General features: G+C 41.0%; 1 protein-coding gene across 5 annotated transcripts in view; it reads right to left on the bottom strand.

Moving 5' to 3' along the window:
- ALK (ALK receptor tyrosine kinase) overlaps positions 1 to 20,159 on the bottom strand; it is a 313,946-nt gene that overhangs the window by 159,090 nt on the left and 134,697 nt on the right. For all 5 annotated transcript variants that reach the window (XR_005818022.1, XR_005818023.1, XM_040550717.1 and 2 more), the window contains exon 4: positions 4,977 to 5,178. Coding sequence is in view for 3 of the 5 variants with exons in the window: in XM_040550717.1 (XP_040406651.1) it covers positions 4,977 to 5,178 (202 nt within the window). In the remaining 2 variants the exon portion in view is untranslated. The remainder of the gene's footprint in view (positions 1 to 4,976; positions 5,179 to 20,159) is intronic.

Genomic DNA, 20,159 nt, shown 5'->3' with positions numbered 1-20,159 from the left:
CTGAATTTCTCAAATGCATAGTTTGGACTGAATCATTTAAACTCTTTTTTAGGCATCAAAATCTATCTCCAAAAATTTGCAGCATATTTCAGTTGCACAGAATTCTAAGTCAGGAGTTTAAGTGCTCATATGCAGTACCCCAAATATATATATTTTTATACTTTTTTTTCCCTTCCACAGGTTTTTCAGGGAGAAGGAGAAGAAGGAGAAGGAGAAGGAGAAGGAGAAGGAGACTCTAAAACTCAAGGTCAAATGTGACAGATGCTAGTGATTCCTAACAGATCATGTGTTTCCTTAAGTCAAAAGGCATACAGTTCAGTACCAACAATTCTGTGCATAGATTCTGTGGTCTCTATTCCCAGACGTGTGGGGTGGCATAGCAGACCATGTCAATCTAATTGTCGGTGCCACAGCCTCAACCTCCCTTTGCCTCTAACTGTTGAAAACATTTGTAGTAAAAGACAGTGTCTCACTAACGCAAAACAATTACAATCTAAAGTAAAAAAAAAAAAAAAAAAGAGAGAAATTACTGTTCTTCTTCCCATAGAGAAAAAGCGCTAGCACAACAGAACAGGTAATGTGCCCAGGTCGTTCAGGAAATGAGGGACAGATGCAAGAAATGAACTCAATCCAGCAGCTCGGGTCGCACCTTTTGAATCTACGTCTGAACAAGTCTGACCTCCTGGTATTTATGATTAGTTAGCTGATCTGAGGATCTGCACTGCCTCCACTCTTCAGGGAGGCCTAGATTACCTTCAGTCATATGAACCATATTAAGATCTACTTGTTACCTAATATTTTGGAAAAAAACAAAAACAAAAACTTGATTATGGGATTAGTAATAGTTTTCTGTAATGAAAGACCAAATTGAAGTTATGTAGTCATTTGCTATGTACTTACTAAAAAGTTTTGTTTGATATACAGTATATAATATACTTGATTCTTTCAGTATATATATACAGTATATAATACTGCCACTTACCATTAATAGTGCCGGTAGAGATGTAAAATAATAATGGTAATTAAAATGTATGATGCTATTTTTGTCCCTGTCCGGCTCTAGCTTATCTGAAATACACAGATCAAAAGAAATAAAAATCAGTCCTGTATTACAAACTCTGACCTCGTTGAAAAGATTTCCTTTGTATTTTCATTACTTCATTAAGCACATTTATAAGCTTACTAGCTTTATAATTGCAAATTTAACAGATAGGAAAATAATTAACAGGTGAAATGAAATCACTGGCCACAGTGACAGCCTGACAAGCTCTGAGGCACTCCAAGCCAACATTCAAATTGTGATAGTAACTTTGCTTTTCTAAATAACTCCTATGCTATGTACTCATACTTGCATTCTCCTCAACTACAGTAACACAAAAAATGCAGTCTATTAAATAGCAACAAGAAAGGATTGTAGAGAGCACCCTGGGAGCAGAAAATCAGCAAAAGACAGTAACAACATCTAGTGACATTTGGGATAAATCAGAAACTGCTATGCTCCATGGCAGGAATTATAACAATTTTTTGCCATTACAACGGATTGACAGCAGTACATGGATTCTCTTCCTGTATCAATTGCGTGGGCTTGTAAAACACAACAGAACTTTAAGGAAGGCAGAAGAGACAAACCATATCAAAAACAGATCCACAAAGTTAGATCATCTAGAAACTCTATCATGCAACAAATCTAATTCTAACAGAATATAGCAGTGTGTTGTTCCCCATAGAGTAGTCCCTACAGATTGCTTAGGAACTAAATTAGTAAAAGTCTAACCAAAAGTATTCCAAAACCACCAAGATTAAATATAGAGTAAGACTTTTTTTGCCTTAAAACAAATAATAATAATAATAACAACAACAACAACAACAATGGTACATAATTCTGTTGAATTGATAAACAAGGGCATAATTATCTTTTGAGTAGTGAGGATTGTTACAAATATTATGTGGAAAAGTTATTTAGCAAAATTTCTGGATAGTACAAAACAAGAATCCGTTTGCCAACCTCTGCTGTTTCATCACTCAGGAACCACTTGCAGATAACACTTCTGACATATTCTTCCTGGTGTCTGTTACATCTGCCCTATCCTAGTACTATGTAACATATCTTAAATCGTCTTGCTTTCTTCCTAAGCAAAATAAAACATGTAGTGAAATATGTCAAGTAATAAAATAAAACAAATATGCATCTTCTAAGTAACTATTTCTGTGCCATTTAAGCTTCATTACGGAATTAGTGAGTTCACAGTCTTGGGCTATTTTTTTCAGACCGAATGAGACCATAAGAGCAAACAGAACATCACTAGCTCTTTATCCATTACAACAAAAATGTGTATTGTGCTCACAAGGACAGCATGATTGAACCCTGGTAACAAATAAATATTTGGTGCTATACTGTCTCTATTTTCCTAATAAAGTTTCAAGGCTTTATATATATTCTACTTAAGATTGGTTCAATATGTTGCCAACCAAAACACTTGCTTGGCTTCTTTCAATAAATAGAACTACCTGACAGCATTTACTTTTTTCTCTTGTAAATGTACATGAAGTGTGAAGACCATGTAAGATATTAATACGTGTAATTCAGGTTATGAGGTTTAAAAAAAATGAAGGGAAAAAAAGATACTGACATGGTGCATAGTTCAAGATATGAGAAAATCCACCCTGGAATTAATTTACTGCACCCCTCAAGTGCAGTTTTTTTGATAAAACATGCTTTTCCTGCTATAAGCCTGATTTTCAGCAATGGTATGGACTCACAACTACACGTACCTTCCAGGTCTTATTTGCAAAACAGTATGTAAAGTGCATTGAATCAAAGAAGTGTCACCTGTAAAACTTCAAGGTGTTTTCTCATTTCTAGCACAGGCTTATCAGCTATCTTCCACTCAGAGCTTACAGAATTTTGTCAAAGAATTTACTACAAGACTGCACCATTTTTTTGCAGTTTCTAACAAATAGTATTAAAAAGAGTAAACTATAGGATTACTAATTGATTTAAGAACTTTATTGAATTATTCTTAAATTCTGATCAGCTATTCTTGCTTCCTACTTAAAGAAAAGATTTTTACAAAAGTAAGATTTGCATGTGTTATTATCAGAGTTTAGATAATCTAATCTAATTCCTCCAATTAAAGGGCACAGGAGCGCTTATCAGTTCTGGAATTAAGGTTAAAAAATAATAACAAGTAATAACAAACTGTTAGCCTACCATCTGTGGCTGCCCTCTTTTGGGTAGGAACTTAACTGTCATTTTGTTACCTTTATGTGGGCACAATATCAGAGCCTTTCTTCCTTGCTGAGCTGGATAAGAGCTACTACCTCTCACAGTGATGAGACAAGAGTGGAGGGGAATAAATGAACTAACCTGAGAAGTTTTATAGCGCAGACTACCAAGGATTCAGCAATATAGAATGGAGAAAGTCCCAGGCATGTCCTTACTACACTATGTGCCATGGAAATGCTGTTGCGTAGCAAGCTGTACTTTTCTAAGTGGATGGGACAGGCAAGCTATAACCAAACTCACCTTCTTTACAAGCATAGGCAACCTTTTCTGTGGTGACAATCTCTTTCTGCCATCTGCAATGCACAGCTGCATAGCCCATATTGTCTCCAGCAGATGGCAAAAGTGTGCATTTGTTACTGTAGTTAGTGATCTTTCTCTTCCCTTCAGGGCTCCTTACGTTTGGCACTTGCCTGTGCTCCAGATGTGAGCTAGAGCTCCTCCACACAGCAGAGCAAAGCACTTTACACTCAGCAGTATTCCCTGCAAATGCCAAGGAGCAGTGGCATTGCCAATGCAGGAGGAACTTTGCACAAAGCACTTTTATTAGCTGTGACATACAGCACAGCATTTTCAAAGAGCTAAGGAAAAAGACAGCTGCTGCAGCTCCCCTAATTACCTTTCCCCAGACGTCAACAGTAATTTACAATTTGGATGATATTGCTGGAACTAAGTACAATTTAGGTCCATACACAAGCTCTCCTGCTCACATTTATAGGCCATGTGTTATATGAAAATTACTTCTATTCAAACTGTTTCTATGACTTAGGTCATCACCTGTCAGCATTTTAACTGCACATTCTGCCTTTGCTACTGGAAAATACAGAATTTGCTATAGATAGTAATCAGATAATCACATCTTATTTCAAGCACAAGCCAGCAGGACTTGCTATTAGAAACTTTCTAATCTATCATATCAAAACAAAAAACATTTGGAGTGCTTAGTAAAAATTATACTTCTTAATACACATTCTATGACAGAAAAAAAATATATAAAAAAATCAGTATATACAATAGGGACAACACTAGCCTCATATAAATCCAAATTCAATTCTAAAGCACTCCACTACTCCAGTGTTTAAAAATATGTACCACGTTCAGCTATGGCTCCTACTGTTTTGCCACTAACTAAAGTCTAAAGGATACATGGGAATTCTGGCAAATTAAGACATCATCAACAAGTAAGATTAATTGTGCAAAGAGGATAAAACATTTCACACAGTTTCACCCTTTAAAGATGAAAAGCCTTCCTCCACTGGCAGTAGCTCTGAACTGCTTTACTGACAAGAGACTGCATTTAAAAAATACAAATGCAAGACAAAACTTAGAATTCATGCAGATGCACAAAACTCCAAAGACTCAGTAATATTCCAGCCCCAAAAGTACACTTGGGTAAAGAAGAAGTAAAAAGGAATCAGAGCAAATTAGTATTCACAAGCAGTGAGAATAAAGGTGATGTCAACTTAGAGACTCACTGTTACATGGATCCAGTAGTTTGCTGATGCTTTGAATAATCAAATAAGCAATCACCAGTTTCTACAATAACTTAGACCCATGCAAGACCAACATCTACTCAGTGCGGTGTCCTGCTCTCCTTGATAGATATGTAGCGTTCATTTTGTGGTTGTATTGCTATGCAATTGTGTGTTTCTTCTCAATCAAGCTATGAGTCAAATGAGAGGATGAGACTTACCCATGTTTCTCTAGATTCTGCGCTGACAAGATTTCACTGCTGCTTTCATCAATGGGAAGGACCCGAGCAATATATTCTCCATTTTGCTGGAAAAATTTATAAACAGCCACTTGAACTATGCACTGGTTGTTGCTGCTTCTCAGCCAAGGGCTCAGGATGACAGGGCTTGGACTCTTGGATTCATTGAGGAACAGGAATGAACCTAGGATAGATGAAGCAACGGGAAATCTTTAAGGAAAAAAAATACAAAAAAAACCCCAGCATACACATTAATACTTGTCATTTTTATGCCACAACTCACTCAGCAGCCCTTCTATACTTCCCACTCATTCTAAGATTATTGTTGCCACCTAGTTTGGAAACTCCCTAGATTTAACTACCAGAAGAAAAGGCACAAAGTGAAAAAAGCCACAAATATTACTGGAGGGAAAAACATGTAACAGCAACTATAAAAATCAATCAGTCAACCAAGAGATTTCCAATTTTAAGCCCAGGCAAGCCATTAAAGAAGTTTGGATTCTTGTTTTTATGTACTTATTACTTCCTGGACTTTATTCCCATCTCTGCAACTTCTCAGGTGTGGTCCAGAGCCAAACATTATGGCCTTGGTCCAGTGGCATCCTGATTTGACAGGTCAGGTATGTATTACATCTTTGTATCTCTTTTTCTCACCCAAATAAAGAACGCATTCATTAGCTCTAGCTTTGATCTTCAATAAACAGAAGAGAGCAGCATTCTTAAGCCATAAGAGTCAGGATAAAAGCCTGACATCACTTTATTTCTTCAGCAATTCATTCTAACATATCCATTTTACATGCAGCTAATCCACGTTAAACTTCATTATTATCCAGCATGTTGACTCCCCTGGCCTAATTCTATTTCAGTACAATTTGAAGCTTATCCTGTTGGACAGAGGCGATGCATTTTCATTACACTCTTATTCATTTCAGGTAAGTCAAATTACTCCCCTTTGGCAGTTGACCAGTTTACCAATTCTCCCACAGAGTCAGCACATTGAGGTGTTTAGTCAGGTAAGTGAAAATTCAGCTAGGTAAATGAAAGGGACCGACCCTTAAAGCAAGAAAAAAATTTAAATTCCACAGATTCTAGCAAGACTGATCAGATAATCATAAAGGAGGATTATAAAGGAGGATTTCACTTCTGCAGTGTCCATTAAAAAAGCCTGTCTGTTACTACGCAAAACATACAGATCTGATCAACAGTTTAATTTCACAAAGGGAGAAACTAAGGCCCTATAGGCTGTAATCTGTTTTTAAGTAAGCATGAATTGTAGCAGGAGCAGCAACCTTTTTTTTTTTTAAATACCGAGGTTGAAACCTCAAAGGAATCATTTTCAAAGTGGCTGAGCAGGTATAACCCAAGGCTTTGCTGATGCTCAGAATGTCTAAGAAACCCTGTGAAGCCATGAATGGATCCTTCACCTTGGTGTCTAAGCTGTGGATCACAATGTGCAAAGCAGACATTCTCAGCTCCCATGACAGTTCATCTCATCCTAAAATGGACCTGGTGAATTGCCCTTCAGAAGTTCCCATTTCCACTGAACTGAGGGTGATGAGCTCAGATTTTAGTATCTCACTGCCAGATGCCAGTTTAGAACAGGGGAATTGCACTCCTGGTCACAGATGTCCCCTCTGAAACAATCTGACTTGTTAGTTTATCTCAGGTCCCATAGACGAATAAGAGAAAGGCTCAAAATGAAACACGGGTTCCTGTCAACCACCATACGTCCCTCCCACACTTATCATAGGGAACATTTTTGACAAACTTGTCAAAAAACAGTGTTCTTGACATTGCATCACATTAATGACATATATAAAACTGGAAAATATTTATACTGAAAGAAACAGAAATACGTAAGGTACAGCCTTCTCAGACGTCAAGGTTTGCAAACAGAGATGAGTGAAATGTAGTTGCTACACTTTATTAGCAAGATTCCTTTATGTGAAATGGTAGCCTTTAATCCAGCTACTAAAGGAATGGTTTGATAAGTTTAAACAAACACTGTCATTGTTACAGTTTAATATACACACTATTTTTGCTGGTCAGTAAAATAAACCAGAAACCCAGCCTTATATATCATACTTCCACGTCTCTCCCTTTCGTTGCAAACAAAAGAGAATTAGAGCACTAAATCTTGTGGCTTTAATTGTACCATCCCCACAAGAACACTGAAATCTCTGACATGAAAGGGAGCAAAGAGACTTCTGCTGGTGGCAGAAACCCACTAAGCGTTGCAATAATTGCTGATGGTAGCTTGGCAGGTGCGAGAGCCATTTTCTCATCTTACTGCCTTGCAACAGGGAGTGAGATTTCTAACATAACAAAGAAACAAAAAGAAAGCTCACATTCCCCTACATATTTTTTTTTCCTGCAGTGGTTCTGAATAAAGAAGAGTATGCTTTTTTACACCCTGACTTGAGGAAAGATTTGAAACCTCAGCGAGACCTAGTAGAAAACATGGCTAGCTGCTAGAGTAAATGTGTTAGTTCCTAGCCCCCTTTGGTTTGGGTACTTTTATTTACAGGGCTCACTCTGGGCAAATGTGGCTTATTAATCGTCACAACAGCTCTACCTGTTAAATTATATTGCTAAAAGGAAAACGAATTTGCCACGCTAGAGGCTACCCAGCCACATTTGGGCAGCACGTTAGGAATAGACCCACAATATACTGCTGTGAAATGATGCCTAGAAAATCACTCCGAAAGACGTTGCTGTTATGCAGTATTGCCCTCAACAATGTACACAATCTTATTAGAAATGCCCTCTCAGTTCATATTTTTGTGAAGACAGAGAGAGAGAGAGAGCATAAATATAACTTTGCTCCCGCTTTTGAAAGTTCAGCCGTTTCACGGGTGGCAATACTGTCTGCTGTGGTGCTCTCTTTTTGCTCTTACTGCCAGCCTAATTCATAAATGCTAAGGAAAGTATTAGAGCTGCATCTGGCTCTGGTGTTAACTGGGACTGTTCTCAAAGTTAAAATGAGAGGGACTTGCTAAGAAACAGAGAAAACGCAGAAGTTTTGTTACCAGGATAATTTGAAGATTCCTCCTCACAAGCTACAAGATCTGCTTATCACTGAGCAAAGCAGTGAGTTCCTGTAGTAACCAGACCTTACACACATAGTATGTATTAACATCACACAGATGCTTTACCACATAAGCAGTAGACTCAAAACACTAATTCGGACCAAGCCAATTTCATGAATTTGCTCTCCCTGACACACATGCAACGTATCTGTCAGGCAACCACAAACACACTCACACAAACACAACAAATGGCTGACAGAGGCCCAAATCCTATTTCATCAAAGTTGGCAGGACTTATGCTACTGGAATCAATGGTGTCAAACCTACAAAGGAAAAATTAAAGTGTCTGAAGAGAGAAATGATATATTTTGAACGTACATCCTCATACTCATCCCTTCCCTCACAGACACAATATTTCAGTCACTGCTTGCCTCTGCTCCATGCAACAGCCTCCCACAGGATCAATACAAGCACAATTTCCAGGATCAGGTTACAGAAAGCTACTTAGAAAGAGCTAAAAGTACATATGGACATTGATTCCCTATCCATGCCGAGAGAGAGAAGAATATTCTGTTTCATCCATCCATCATCTTTCTGGCAAAATTAGAAGGTATGTGTTCACTTGTTTATTAATTTTGTATTTCCCTCCGATGGGAGGGAATCTATGTGGCAAGCTCTGAGATCTCTGTGTAGACCCTTAAGACCAGAAGACTCCAACTATAATTTCTTTGCACTTATTTTCTCACGATTCTAACAAGGCTCTTGGGATCTTCCTGTGTGCATAGCTAGAAAAAGCACCGTGGTTTCAAACAAACTTCTGCTGCTATTTTGATATCAGGGGATATAAGCTGAAATGAAAGGCCACTTCATGGTACATGACATGGTGCAGGACACTGCACAGTGTCACATTCTACTGCTCACATGAAGGAGTGGTTAAACACAGAATGCCACAGCACAAAATCAAGCTCTTCCCTTTCTGTTTCTTCCCAACTGATCAACATGGGTATGTTGACAGGACCTGTGTCTGACAGTGTATGGCACAGCATGGACCTTATAATTGCTAAAATCAGGACTCCGAATGGTCTATTCATTTCCAGAAGATGTTCACCAATGAGTCATTTCAGGATTCTTCAATTACAGGTTTTAAATTGGACTCTGGCTGCACAGTGCATTGCTGCTATTGAAGAGATGCAGTTAAAATAATCACAAATTAACTAGATAACTAGATATACAGACACAGACCCAGCCACTTAGCATTCCCTGGCTCATGAGCTCATTCATCATGATCACACAGAACCAAGAAATTGCAGTGGGAACAGCATTCAGCCTTTTGCACCAAATATATCTGCATTTGCATTATATGACATAAACCTTACTACCCAATATTGCTTTGTGTTGTTTCAGAAATTACTGGTCCAAATGGCAAATACTTTATTTTCCACATTCTCCATAAACCCTCACAAGCTGTAGAAGAAATTTACCAATACTACTCATCGCCTAATAATATTTTTCCCTAACTTTTTAATACCTGCAGTCATAAGGCAAGTTTTCCTCATCCTCAACATGTTGCATCCGATAAAGTCTCTGGCAACTTGCTGTCACTTCAGACAAACACAAATTAAAACATATTTACACTTAAGGACCGGTGTTGGGAGGAATGGGTTAAAAACAGAAGATTGGTGAGGAGGATGGGATGAGAACAGAAGACGGTCAAGGAGGATTGTAAATATGCTCAAGTGATCTTGCGGCTGGGAATGCGTCTGGGGAGCAGCAATGTAGAAAAACATCTAAATGATGCCTGCTGCTGTTTGTGCTCTGGCTGTTTGGCAAATAGCGCATCTGTAAATAGGTAACGGAGGTGTTTGGTGGACTCAGAGGTGCCCTATTGGACGCGCTTGAGCTCCCAGCCTTGGTATGGAGAAGATCAAAAAAGCACAGTGAGGATCACAGCATGGTGGTAAAAACTGCACCTTTGTGAACCCTCGATAAAAACAGGAGAAACCAGCAGGTCGGTGATCTCCTGGCATGGACTCTGTTTAGCAGTTCCTTCATCCCCGCTTGTGTGCCTCTGTTCATGTGCCTCTGCTCAGGTGTTGTGTTGGGGATCCTCTGGTTGGTGAGGTAACAAGAATAATCTCGCCTGGCATTTTAGCCACCAGTTTGTGGTTGTTCCTGCTGCCTGGCTGCACTGACTCACACAACAGGAAATTATTGCAGTGGACATAAGAAGAATATTACAAGACAAATTAACATATCTTCCACGAAAAAGTTTTGTTGATACTTTGGAAGCTTTTTTGCAACTTTCTAACATTCGTATCACCAAACGGGAAGAAGGATGGCTGATCGGCTTAGTCGCAAGATGTTTTTCAGACAATGAAGAGACACCTTGAAATTGCACTCGCCAGGACTAATAAAGTAACGTGAGATATCTGTAAAAAAAGGTAAAATGATGCTAATGCACCATGTATATGCAGACACACTATCAATAAAGCACCTGTCCAAACATGGCCTCAAGTTGCACCAGGAGAGGTTTAGGTTGGAAATTAGGAAACATTTCTTCTCAGAAAGAGCAGTCAAGCATTGGAAAGGGTTGCCCAGGGAGGTGGTGGAGTCACCGTCCCTGGGGGTGTTTAAGGAAAGGTTGGACGTGGTGCTTAGGGACATGGTTTAGGGGGTGACATTGGTGGTAGGGGGATGGCTGGACCAGATGATCTTGGAGGTCTTTTCCAACCTTAATGATTCTATGTTTACAAACAAAGGGGTATAGATGGGTAAGACTACAACTCAAAACACACCAATGACAAATGACCAATCTTTGACCCAATATTCTTGTCTAATATGGATGCAGAATACAACTGAAACATTCCAATGAATCCTGAGGCAACCCTGAAATATTTAAAAGAAAGAGCTGTCATTAGGCCCTTGGAACTGGGCAAACTTACCGTCCTATTGCTAACCCTTTCAAAAGCTAGTCATCACCTAAATAGCTTTGAATGCAACCTGTTAACTGCTCATCTCCTAAATCCTTCCTTGTCAATCTTCAGGGCAAATGCAGTACAGAGCAATGTTCTGTTAAATAACTTCATGATGCTAAGTGAGGTCAGTGCACCCTAATGCGTCATTTGAACTTTCTGAAGCAGCTGTCTAGCAAAGATGGCTGCAACCCAAAGAAATGACAGCTAGAGAAGTTACAATGGAAGGTTCTCCAGGAAAGCATTCACTGCAGAAAATGCCAACCAGTTCTTCTTGGGCAAACATACAGGTGAAACTTCTCAATTTGTACATGAGGTCTAGGATTTCATGCATGGGATGTTCTTGTATACCGGATACCACACATTCGAGTAAACCTAAAGAAATTACATCAGATGAGGACATAATGTCCCATCAAATGATGGGACATAAAAATCAGTTACAGAAGTGGCATGTATTAGAATTAATGAAGTGGGAGGTTCACAGTGTTTGAAAGTTATTTTTAGCAACACACCCAAGCCAATAATACACACAGAAAAGACATGCAGATACCTGATACGAATTACAGTGTCCTTATGTCAATTCAAGCAGATTCCTCCCTTAATAACCAAAGACCATAGTTTTGTTAGTTTAACTTATTTTCTGGAAAACCAAGGCTCATAACACAGCTAAGCTGACTTAATCTGATCACAGTTATAAAGCAGCCATTTAACAACCCTTTGCAAAACTGTTATTCTGAACATAAACTCCATCTTCCTACTAAAATGATTTTATTACCTTTCACATACAAGTTCAATACCCTACCAGATTAAATTAGAACTGTAAAAACTATTAACAGTCAACATCTGTTGGGGACTGTACAGTAGAAAAAAAAATTAAATCAAGTTTTATGTTCTTTGGAGATGCTGACTGGAGAGAGTACTTCCACAGTATCACAAAACATCCCACAGAGCTTCAGATTCTTCATTTTACACTCAGCTTCTAAATTAACTATTCAAGCAGAACTCTCACAGCAGGAGCTCAGCATTTGGTAAAAGCCATGGAAGAACTGGACACTAGCTGAGTGACACTGAGAAAAGATACTGGAAAACTTTTTCTAGGTTTACTTACACAGATTTTCTAATTGTTTCATCAAGCTTCTAAAATGTGCTGAACACTAATAATGTGAATAGTCTCCAGAACTGAGTGCAATGTGACTGCATAACCACCAGAAGATTGGCAACATGCCATACTTACATCTGACTTAAAATTCATGAAGGTAACAGCCTTTGAATTATTACAAAATTTGGAGCTGAACAATTCTTAACAATCTAATTATGGTAATTGGATGATATCTTACCTCTTTTGAAGTCAATTAGAGTTCTTGCTACTAGCTTAATTAGAATCAGGATTTCACTCCTACAGCTTAGCAGGTATGTGAGATTGTTTGTTTAGATGATGCAGGAGTAATTCAGAAACTCTAATGAATTCATAGTAATTTTTGTGGTCATGTAATACATTTCACAAATGGACAAGCTAAAACAGATTAAAAAATGAAAACAACATGAACAACATGTAGCCAAAATAGGTATCAGAGCAGAAATCTGCAAGTCAAAGGTCCTTAAGATTAACTCCTATTCAAGTACTTTTCATTTCTGAAATGTAAGGAGGAAGGGCCAAGAACTGATCAAAGCAAAATAAAGACCAATTTTGTTCTCTTAGTCAGGGATCAGGCAAATTTCATTTCTCTTAAAATCAGACGTCACTCAAATAAAACCATGTCCTTTGAACAAACAGTATTTATTACGATCCTTGGGAACTGCAGCAGTGCTATAGAAATGCAACTTGAAGTTATAAAAGACGAGTCATCCCTTTTCTCACACTCCAGTACCAGGAATATTCCCTAGTAATTTACCTATTCCCTCAGAGCAACCCTGAAGTTTTACACAAAGCAGCAGCAGTCCCCAAGAGGTGACCTTCATGCAGCTCTTTTATAGGTGTCCCCTGTTTGAATCTCTAGAACATAGCATGTGAACTGAAGTCAAAAGGAACACCATTCAACTAAAAAATAACCATTATTATTACTCATTTTAAATTTTGATAATCTGTAACATGCACATATGGAAAGCTGAATCCCTTCGTGCTACTTTCTTCAGATATACAACAATAAAAGAAGTTTTTCCTCACAAAGAATTTTACAGCCAATTTTTCAAAAGAAAAAAATCAGAAGGAAGAAAACACTTAAAGCTCCAGGTACTGCCTGCTGTAATGGGAGCTAGAGCCAGATACTGTTACAATCCAATTCCTAAATGACTCAGCAGTGTTCACTCCCAGCTGAAAAGCACTGAACTGAGAAAAGTAGTTGAATTTTAAGTTTTTAATTAACTAATCTGAAATTAAAATATTTCCTAGAGAAGGACAAAAGTGTTTAAATAATTCAGCCTTGCACAGATGATTAGCCAATACGCATCTTCTTGTTTACTGCTGACAAAAGGCAAAGGGCAAGTTGCTTTTTGAGATCTCTGTTCTGAGACTAGAAAATGGGAGAAATTTCCATCGTCACGAGCAAGACAGGCACACCTAAAGGGAAAGCCAAGATGAAGCTGGTTCTGTCAATAAAAACAGAGAGGCAGAATGTCTTTTCAGTACGTCATAGTGTGCACAACAGCTAAGAGGAAGTTGAGAAAGGATGGTGAATGCTTTGTCCCTCCTTACCACTTTGCTCTTGAGTGTGGTTATTTGATTACACTCAGCAGGCTAAAAGCTTAAAAATTAAGAAGTCTAACAATACTCTGACACACACGTACTTGAAACATGCCTGGAACAGATTGCATACTGCAGCAACTCACTGTTCAGTAATGTCAGACACCATCTTAAACAAGGAGCAAGTGTGGTGACTTATTCCCTTGAAGAACTAGAAAAACACAGGAGAAACAATGTAAAAACACCTACTTGGCAGAGACCTCCTCCTGTCTCCTGTGCCAGGACTAAGCTCACAATATAAAGGCTGCCATAATGTCAGTGTAGTGTGCTAGTGTCATAACTCTGGTGCTCAGAGAATCATGAGCTTGGTCCAAAGATAATATAAGTAAGATAAATCATGAGAAGATGGTGTGTTTTAATGAAGAAGAGGATTTTAGAGGTCTCGTTGAAGGCCAGTGAGATAGGTAGTACCTAAGAAAGTCTATGTACCAGATTCCAAAAGACAGCTGGCAGCTATGAATTGAGAGACACAAGGAAACAAAGAGGAGCTTCAGTCATGTCAATGGAGACCATTAAAGAACACGCATCTATAAACAAAGTATTTTGCCCACAATAACAAACTGTAATTCCAGTGCCTCATCTCTTCTTTCACAGTTTGCTATTTTTACTGTGTGACTGCACTGTGATCAACTTCAAAATTACATTTCTGATGAAAAGAAGCTATTTCTTCTTTACTTATTCTGCAAACTGCCTATCACACTTTTGGGTTCCAAATAGACTAAACTGACTGAAATAAAAATGGCATTGCTTTTTCCAACACAAACAATAAGCCCTCCACTCTTCTTGCAAGCAAATACTCATGGGGCTTCAATGTGGGTTTCACATGAGTACAAGCTGCAGAAGTTGAAGCTCTTGATGAGCGTTATGGATGAAAGACTGTACAACTCTTTTGCTCTAAAACTCAAAAAAGAGAGCCACAAGGGATCTGCTGACTGAACAGGGCATGCCAATCAATTCACATGCTTTAATTCTACCTTCAGTATGCCTTTAAAATCAATTCTACTTCTCAAAAGACAAATGTTTACCTTAAAAAAGTAATGAATTTGGATAGCACAATGCCCAAATACAACAGAGAAATTTTTCATGGAATTCAGCTAAGTAGAACTAAAGAATATTTACCACAGAAATTTTCTTCTTCATGGAACACCCAGAAAATAAAATTCTCTGAAATATCATCCCAGCCCTACCAAAAATTTCTGCTTCAAAATTATTGTTGGGGGAGAGGTGGGTGGAGGTATTTCTAGAAGGTGCTATAAGGCTCTTCTGACCAACTATATTCCCTTTTCATTCTTACTTAAACTACCTAATGAGAGAACGATCATACAGATCATATTCAGACATATCACAGAATCACAGAATGGTTGAGGTTGGAAAGGACCTCTGGAGAACATCTAGTCCAACCCCCCTGCCAAGCAGGTTCACCTAGAGCACGTCGCACAGTATCACATCCAAGTGAGTTTTGAATATCCCCTTAGACTTCCATAGCATCTATGGGCAACCTGTGCCAGTGCACTGTCACTCTCACAGTAAAGAAGTGTTTTCTCATATTCTACTGGAACCTCCTGTGTTTCAGTTTGTGCCTATTGCCTCTTGTCCTGTCACTGGGCACCACTGAAAAGAGTCTGGCCCCATTCTCTTGACATCCTCCCCTCAGATCTATATACCTTGATAGGATCCCCTCTCAGTCTTCTCTTTTCCAGGCTAAACAGGCACAGCTCTCTCAGCCCCTCCTTGTACTACAGATGCTCCAGTCCCCTAATCATCTAAGTAGCCCTCCTGTGGACTCACTCCCGTAGCCCCATGTCCCTCTGGTACTGGGGAGCCCAGAACTGGACACAATACTCCAGGTGTGGCCTCACCAGGACTGAGTAGAGGGGGAGGATCACCTCCCTCGACCTGCTGGCAACACTCTTCTGAATGCGCCCCAGGGTACCGTTGGCCTTCTTGGCCACAAGGGCCCATTGCTGACCCATGGTCAGCCTGCTGTCCTCCAGGACTCCCAGGACCTTCTCCACAGAGCTGCTTTCCAGCAGGTCAACCCCGAGTCTGCACTGGTGCTTGGGGTTATTCCTCCCTGGGTGCAAGACGCTGTGCTTGCCTTTGTTGAACTTCATGAGGTTCCTCTCGGCCCAACCCTCCAGCCTGTCACAGTCCCTCTGAATGGCAGCACAGCCCGCTGGGGTATCAGCCACTCCTCCCAGCTTTGTGTTGGCAGCAAACTTGCTGAGGGTGCACTCTGCTCCATCATCCAGGTCATTGTCATTGATGACTAAGCTGAACGACACTGGACCCAGTACTAACCCGAGGGACACTGCTAGCTGCAGGCCTCCAACTAGACTGCACCACTGAGCACAGCCCTCTGAGCTCTGCCGTCCAGCCAGTGCTCAATGCACCTCACTGCCCACTCATCTAGGCCACACTCCCTGAGCTTGCCTGTGAGGATGTTATGGGAGACGGTGTCAAAAGCCTTGCTGAAGTCAAGGTAGTCAACATCCACTGCTCGCCCCTCATCTACCCAGCCAGTCATCCCATCATAGAAGGCTATCAGATCAGTTAAACATGATTTTCACTTGGTGAATCCTCGCCGACTACTCCTGATCATGTTCTTGGCCTCCATGTGCTTGGAGATGACCTCCACGATGAGCTGTTGCATTACCTTTCCAGGAATGGAGGAGAGGCTGACTGGCCTGTAGTTTCCTGCACCCTGTTTCCTGCCCCATTTGAAAACTGAAGTGACATTGGCTTTCTTCCAGTCCTCAGGCACCTCTCCTGTTCTCCATGACCTGTCAAAGATGATGGAGAGTGGCCTAGCAATAACATTCACCAGCTCCCTCAGCACTCATGGGTGCATCCCATTGGGGCCCATGGATCTGTGGGTGTCAAGTTTGTTTAGATGACCTCTAACCCGATCCTTCTTGACTAAGGCAAAGTCCTCCTTTCTCCAGACTTCCTCTCTTGTCTCTAGGGTCTGAGATTCCTGAGGGCTGGTCTTAGCAGGGAAGACAGAAGCAAAGAAGGCATTCAGCAGCTCTGCCTTCTCTGAATCCTTCCTTACCGGGGCACCTGTCCCATTCATCAGTGGGCCCACAGTTTTCCTAGTCTTCCTTTTGCTATTGATACATTTGAAGAAGCCCTTTTTGTTATCCTTGACATCCCTTGCCAGATTTAATTCCAAATGGGCCTTGGCCTTCCTCACTGCATCCTTGCATGCTCTGACGATGTCCTGATATTCCTCCCAAGTGGTCTGTCCCTTTTTCCACATGCTGTGTACTTCCTTCTTCTGTTTGAATTTTGCCAGGAGCTCCTTGCTCATCCATGCAAGTCTCCTGCCCCCTTTGCTTGCCTTCTTGCTCATAGGAATGCATCGATCTTGAGCTTGGAGGAAGTGATGATTGAATACTGACCCCCTCTCCTGGTCCCCCCTTTCTTCTAGGGCCCTAACCCAGGGGATTCCTCCACTCAGGCCTCTGACTAGGCCAAAGTTTGCTCTCCTGAAGTCCAGGGTTACAAGCCTACTTTTTCCTTGCTTCTTCCTTACTAGATCCTGAACTCCATCATCTCAGTGTCTCTGCAGCCAAGGCTGCCCCCAGTCTTCACATCTCCAGCTAGCCCTTCTTTGTTTGTTAGTCCAGCAGCACACCTCTCCTTGTTGGCTCCTTGTCCACCTGTGTTAAAATGTTGTCTTCAATGCATTGCAGGAACCTCCTGGACTGTTTGTGCCTAGCTGTGCGGTCTTTCCAGCAGATACAAGCGTGGTTGAAGTCCCCCACAGGAACCAGGGCTTGTGATCGTGAGGCTTCTTCCCGATGTCTGTAGAAGGCTTCATCTACTTCCTCTTCCTGATTGTGTGGCCCGTAACAAACACCCACAACAGTGTCAGCCATGGTAGCCTGCCCTTTAATCCTTACCCGTAAGCTCTCAACTTGCTCTTCATCCACCTCTACACAGAGCTCGATGCATTCCAGTTGCTCTCTCACATAAAAGCAACTCCACCACCTCGCCCTCCTGGCCTGTCTTCCCTAGAAAGCATGTAGCCCTCTATGACAGCATTCCAGTCACCTGAGCTATCCCACCATGGTTCTGTAATTGCAGTGAGATCACAGCCATTATCATTCTGTTGGCATCCTGATCAAATTACCTTTAGCTCACTGACATTCTAATTTCATAGAGACATAGTTATGCTAAGAAGGTGCTTGTGTATTCATCTTGTTTGGTAACCATTAGTCCACCCTCTTCTTCATTTCGCTAAGATACAGTATAAATGAGACATTCTATTTGTTTTCTGTTGGCTGATGACTGTGAGAACTGCTGTCTTATTAAAAGACTACCTCCCTTCTCCAGTTTTAGCCTGCAGACAACAGAACAATGACTAAATGACAGGGTGAATTTGAAAAGGAACGTGGCTCAGAAAGTAGATTTTACACAGCCCAGGATAGCACTCAACTTTAGAAGCTGTCTACCTGACAGAGTAATTCCATATAGTTGATTCCATCATTCCATATGATTCCTTGTGGTTGGGGTCTACTACAGGCTGCCTGATCGAGGGAAAACTGTTGATGAGACCTTCTTGCTTCAAGTACAAGAAGTACCATGCTTGCATACTCTCATCCTCATGGGGGACTTCAACCACCCAGATATCTGCTGGAAAAGCTACACAGCAGGCTGTAAGCAATCCAGGAGACTCCTGAGTTGTTGAGGGCATTGAAGATAACTTCCTGGTCCAGGTATTAGACAAACCAATGAGAGGAGAAGTGTTACTGGACCTGGTGCTCACCAATGCAGAAGAACTCATTAAGGAGTTGAAGACTGGAGGCAGTCTGGACTGCAGTGACCATCCCTGGTTGAATTTGTGATCTCGATGAACGTGGGCCTGGTGAAGAGCAAAGTCAGGATCCTGAACTTCCGAAGAGTGAAATTCCAGCTGTTTAAAGACCTAGTGGATGAGATCCCGTGGAACACTGTCTTTAGGGACAAGGGAGCTGAACAGAGCTGGCAGCTTTTTAAGGATGCTTTTGTCACAGTGCAAGAACTCTCCATCCCCCTGCTTAAGTGAGCAGGGAGGGCAGAAAACTGAGATAGTTGTGCAAGGGATGGGATCAGAAAATCCCAGGCACAAATGGAACTGAGATTGGAAAGTAATGCAAAAAATAACAAGAAGGAATTCTATAGGTACATTGGTTAGAAAAGAAGGCCAAGGACATTGTACCCCCTCTGATAAATGAGAAGGGGGAACTGGTAAAAACAGTCACGGAGAAGGCTGAGGTACTCAATAACATCTTTGCCTCAGACTTCATTGACAGTCAGCCTTCCCACATCTCTCATTTCCCTTAACCTGTAGATGAGGGCTGAGGGAGCAGAATCCCTCTCACTGTAAGCAAAGAACAGGTTTGAGACCACCTGGTGAAACTGAATAGGTACAAGTCTACTAATGTAGTTGCAAAGCCATTCTCCATCATATTTGAAAAGTCCTGGCAGTCAGGTGAAATCCCTGGTGACTGGGAAAAGGGAAACATCACTCCCATTTTTAAAATGGGTAGAAAGGAGGACCCAGGGAACTACAGACCAGTGAGCCTCACCTCTGTGCCCGGCAGGATCACAGAACAGATCCTCCTGGAAGCAATGTCAAGGCACATGCAAGACAAAGAGGTGATCCAAGATAGCTTGCATAGCTTCACCAAGGGCAAATTGTGCCTGACCAGTCTGGTGGCCTTCTATGATGGAGTGACTGCATCAGTTGACATGGGAAGACTGATGCAGTCACTCTGCCTTGTAAGGCTTGGAGTACTGCATACAGGTCTGGGGCTGCCAGCACAAGAAGGATGTTGACCTGTTAGAGCAGGTCCAGAGAAAGGTCATAAAGATGGCTGGAGCACCTCACTTATGAAGAAAGGTTGAGAGAGCTGGGGATGTTCAGCCTGATGACGAGAAGGCTCCAGGGAGACCTCATTGCAGCTTTTCTCTTTTTTAAAAGGATGCGTATAAAAAAGATGGAGAGCAACTTTTTGCTCAGGCAAATAATAACAGGGGAAGGGGAATGGTTTTAAACTAAAAGAGGGGAAACTTAGATTACATGTTAGGAGGAAATTCTTCGCTCAGAGGGTGGAGAGGCACTGGACCACGTTGCTCAGAGAAGCTGTGGATGCCCCACCCCTGGAAAGTGTTCAAGACCAGGTTGGATGAGGCCCTGGGCAATCTGATCTAGTGGGTGGCATCCCTGCCTATAGCAGGGGAGTTGGAACTAGATGATCTTTGAGGTCCCTTCCAACCCAAGCCATTCTGTGATTCTATATGATGGTTTCAGTGAGTCCTCATTAGAAAGCCATTACCATTATCAGTACAAAAGCGAGATATTTTGGTGAGGTGGTGCAAATGAAACATGCGTGGTCCTTATAACGTCAGATCCTATCTGCCTTAAGCCCAAATG

The sequence above is a fragment of the Cygnus olor genome, chromosome 3 (assembly GCF_009769625.2).
Source record: "Cygnus olor isolate bCygOlo1 chromosome 3, bCygOlo1.pri.v2, whole genome shotgun sequence".
In the NCBI taxonomy this organism is placed as follows: Eukaryota; Metazoa; Chordata; class Aves; order Anseriformes; family Anatidae; genus Cygnus; species Cygnus olor.
This window is presented reverse-complemented; position numbering and strand designations above follow the sequence as displayed.